The sequence below is a fragment of the Gavialis gangeticus genome, unplaced genomic scaffold (genome assembly GCF_001723915.1).
Source record: "Gavialis gangeticus isolate Ggan-Ray unplaced genomic scaffold, GavGan_comp1, whole genome shotgun sequence".
In the NCBI taxonomy this organism is placed as follows: Eukaryota; Metazoa; Chordata; order Crocodylia; family Gavialidae; genus Gavialis; species Gavialis gangeticus.
The window spans coordinates 56,827,626-56,830,271 of NW_017729006.1; the positions used below are offsets into that span (position 1 = coordinate 56,827,626).

At 48.1% G+C, this 2,646-nt stretch overlaps 1 protein-coding gene across 2 annotated transcripts in view; it reads left to right on the forward strand.

The window, feature by feature from the left end:
• Window positions 1–2,461: 2,461 nt before the first annotated feature.
• The window catches only part of MOCOS (molybdenum cofactor sulfurase), a 494,081-nt gene continuing 493,896 nt past the window's right edge, over window positions 2,462–2,646 (forward strand). For both annotated transcript variants that reach the window (XM_019509228.1, XM_019509230.1), the window contains exon 1: window positions 2,462–2,603. In XM_019509228.1, the coding sequence (XP_019364773.1) occupies window positions 2,477–2,603 (127 nt within the window). In that variant the 5' untranslated portion in view covers window positions 2,462–2,476. The remainder of the gene's footprint in view (window positions 2,604–2,646) is intronic.

Genomic DNA, 2,646 nt, shown 5'->3' on the forward strand with positions numbered 1-2,646 from the left:
GTAATTTGTAGGTGATAGTGAAACAAAAATGAGACAGGGGATGCCGTCTTACAGTGCTGGAATGGGCACAGAGATATCCAAAACCCTGCTTCTGGTGGAAACTGAGCCCTGGGATGGGACACAGAAGCCTAAGAAAGAACACAGAATGCTATACACTTGTTTAGTCATAGTCATGCACCTATATGTAAAATTGCACCTTCATGCAAATACACAGACATTTTTTGTATTAGGATGGCATCTGAGAGCAACACTGTAGCCATGGTTGTGTTTTAAAATATGCTAAAAATAGAGCAAAACTCTTGTAATTTTCTAAAAGTGGGGGGCCAATTGCTGTGAATTTAATTTTAAATGCCATGCCTACAATTTTAAATGTTGCTTGGTTTCTCTTTGTAAATGCTTCATAAAATGGACATTGACTGAATATTTTTTCTGGCAATCTGACCCTTCTTTGTTGACCAATGAAGTAAAATATCAAAGCATCTTAGCCGGTGTACTATAGGTGTACTTAGGACTATAAATCCCATTGAAAGTTCTGGGGCGAGTCAGTGTGACCTGTATAATTGTTTTTTAAATGGGAAATAGGGTTATTTTAGCTATTACTCACTACAGGTAAAGGTATGTGCACTAGTGGTTGCCAACAGAGATGTTCTTGTTAAATAAAATTTTCTCTAGTGCACAGATTTTTTCCCCCCAGATAAAATCAACTCAGTGGTCTAGTTAAAATCTTCCCTCAGTAGCTACACTTTTAGGAGAGACAGTTAAATTTTATACTACAGAGCAAAAACTTTTCTGTGCAGTGCTTGGCACGAGCTTTCCTGAACAGCAACTGCACTTCACCATAACCTAACCTTACATAGGATGGGATGGATCTGTAAGTGCAGGCTGGTGACTGAATAAGATGCTAGATGGCCAAAAGACAGAAGCCTGTCAACAATGTGTTTTGTAAGAGGACTGTCACAGGGTTCAAAAATCCACAGTGGTTCACTAGGTTAGGGCAGGGGGAGGGAGGGGGAGAATCATTATTCCCTCATACACAGATAGCTCCCCAAAGTAGATCTCTTATTGTCATGTTTGGTCTGCACCAACAGCTACGTAGTAGTTCATTTATATACTTGTAAGAAACATATGATATTTTTGTTAAGTGACTTAATAAGCAAGTCGTCAGTTTGTTTACTATCAAGAAAGCAAGCGTTGTATTGGCTTTGGGGAGCGCAGTGGGGTAGGGCACAAAAATGGGGTATGGCTTCTGGAAACCTAGCACCAGGGCTCCAAGACATTTGAAAACTAAGCTTGCAAGCCTAAAAGAAAGGACTGCTAGGAAAATCCTGCTGAGCAAAGGTAGAACTTAGGTGAATTGTTTCTGTTTTGTTATGTTCATGTAAACCAGGCCCAAAGAAATTAAGGGGGGTGGGGAGATGGAGGAATTGTGCCATGCCAAGTAGAAAGCATTGCAGAGCCAGATGGTAATCTGAGAACAGCCAGGTCTGGTAAAATGGTACACTTGAGCCTGCATAAGCATTACTGAACTCTAAAAAGTGAATACAGGTTTCCCTTGCCAACCATGGTTTTCCCAGCCACGGTACTGAGTATCCACACTTAATAATCTATATACCATGTTGGCTACCACGGTATACAGTTTTGAGTAACCACGGTTTTCCATGGCTGCGCATCAACCTGGCATTTTTCCCATAAGCCTTTTGTCTTGCTAACCCTGGTTTTTCCAGGCACGGGAACTTTGAGGAACCTAAGCCCAGTGGTTGGTGAGGGAAACCTGTAGTTTCCGTGGTTGAAGCAGTTGTTACGTATTATTATTAGTAATGCATTATTATTACTACTACTAGTACCGGTCCTGTTGTTTTATTAGAGTAGCTATACAACTTGCCCTGCAAAAGCTCTACTAAAGCTAAGCCCGGCAGTGTGACAGCTTCTCTCCTACCCCCAGACATCTGCTTCTACCCTTACAACTACAACCAGGCTCTATCACCTTCACTCTTTGCCTCATCTAGGATGCCTGAGACATCCTTTGCGGTGAAAACAGGCATCCGTAAGTGCGCTCCAGGGCAGAAGAGCAAGTCCCAGGGGCAGAGCACTGAAAGTGAGAGAAATTGCCTTGAGCAACTAAGAATCAGAGAGGAAGTCTACAGGGCAGAGGTGGGCAGGGTTACAGCGGGGCTCGTAAGAGAGAGAGCCCCCCTGTAAGATTTGAAAATCACCCACTCCGAGAAGCCATTTCAACAGCTTGGCGGCTTCGGGGGCCGGTTTTGTTGGGCCCAAGAGCAGCGCGAGGAGCCCTGGGCCAGGACCCGGCGCCCGTTTAGTGCGCGCCCTCCGCGGAGCGGCCACACACAGGAGCGCGGCGCGGCTGCCCCCGAGCCTCGATGTCCCGGACGGGGCAGGGCTTGCGCCGTGCGGGGCGGGGGAAGGAGCCGGGAGGAGCCACTCGGGCCGGGCCGCCGGGCCGGGCCAGTGGGGCAGCATGGCCGGGATCGGGCGGGGGCCGGAGGAAGAGCTGCTGTCCTTCCAGGCCTTCCAGAGCAGGTGCCCGCCGGGGGCCCGCTACGGCGCGCGGGACAGTTGGCAGCGGGACTTCCGCCGGCTCCGAGGTAGCGCCGCGCGGGGCGGGGGTCGGGGTCGGGCCGGGCGCGC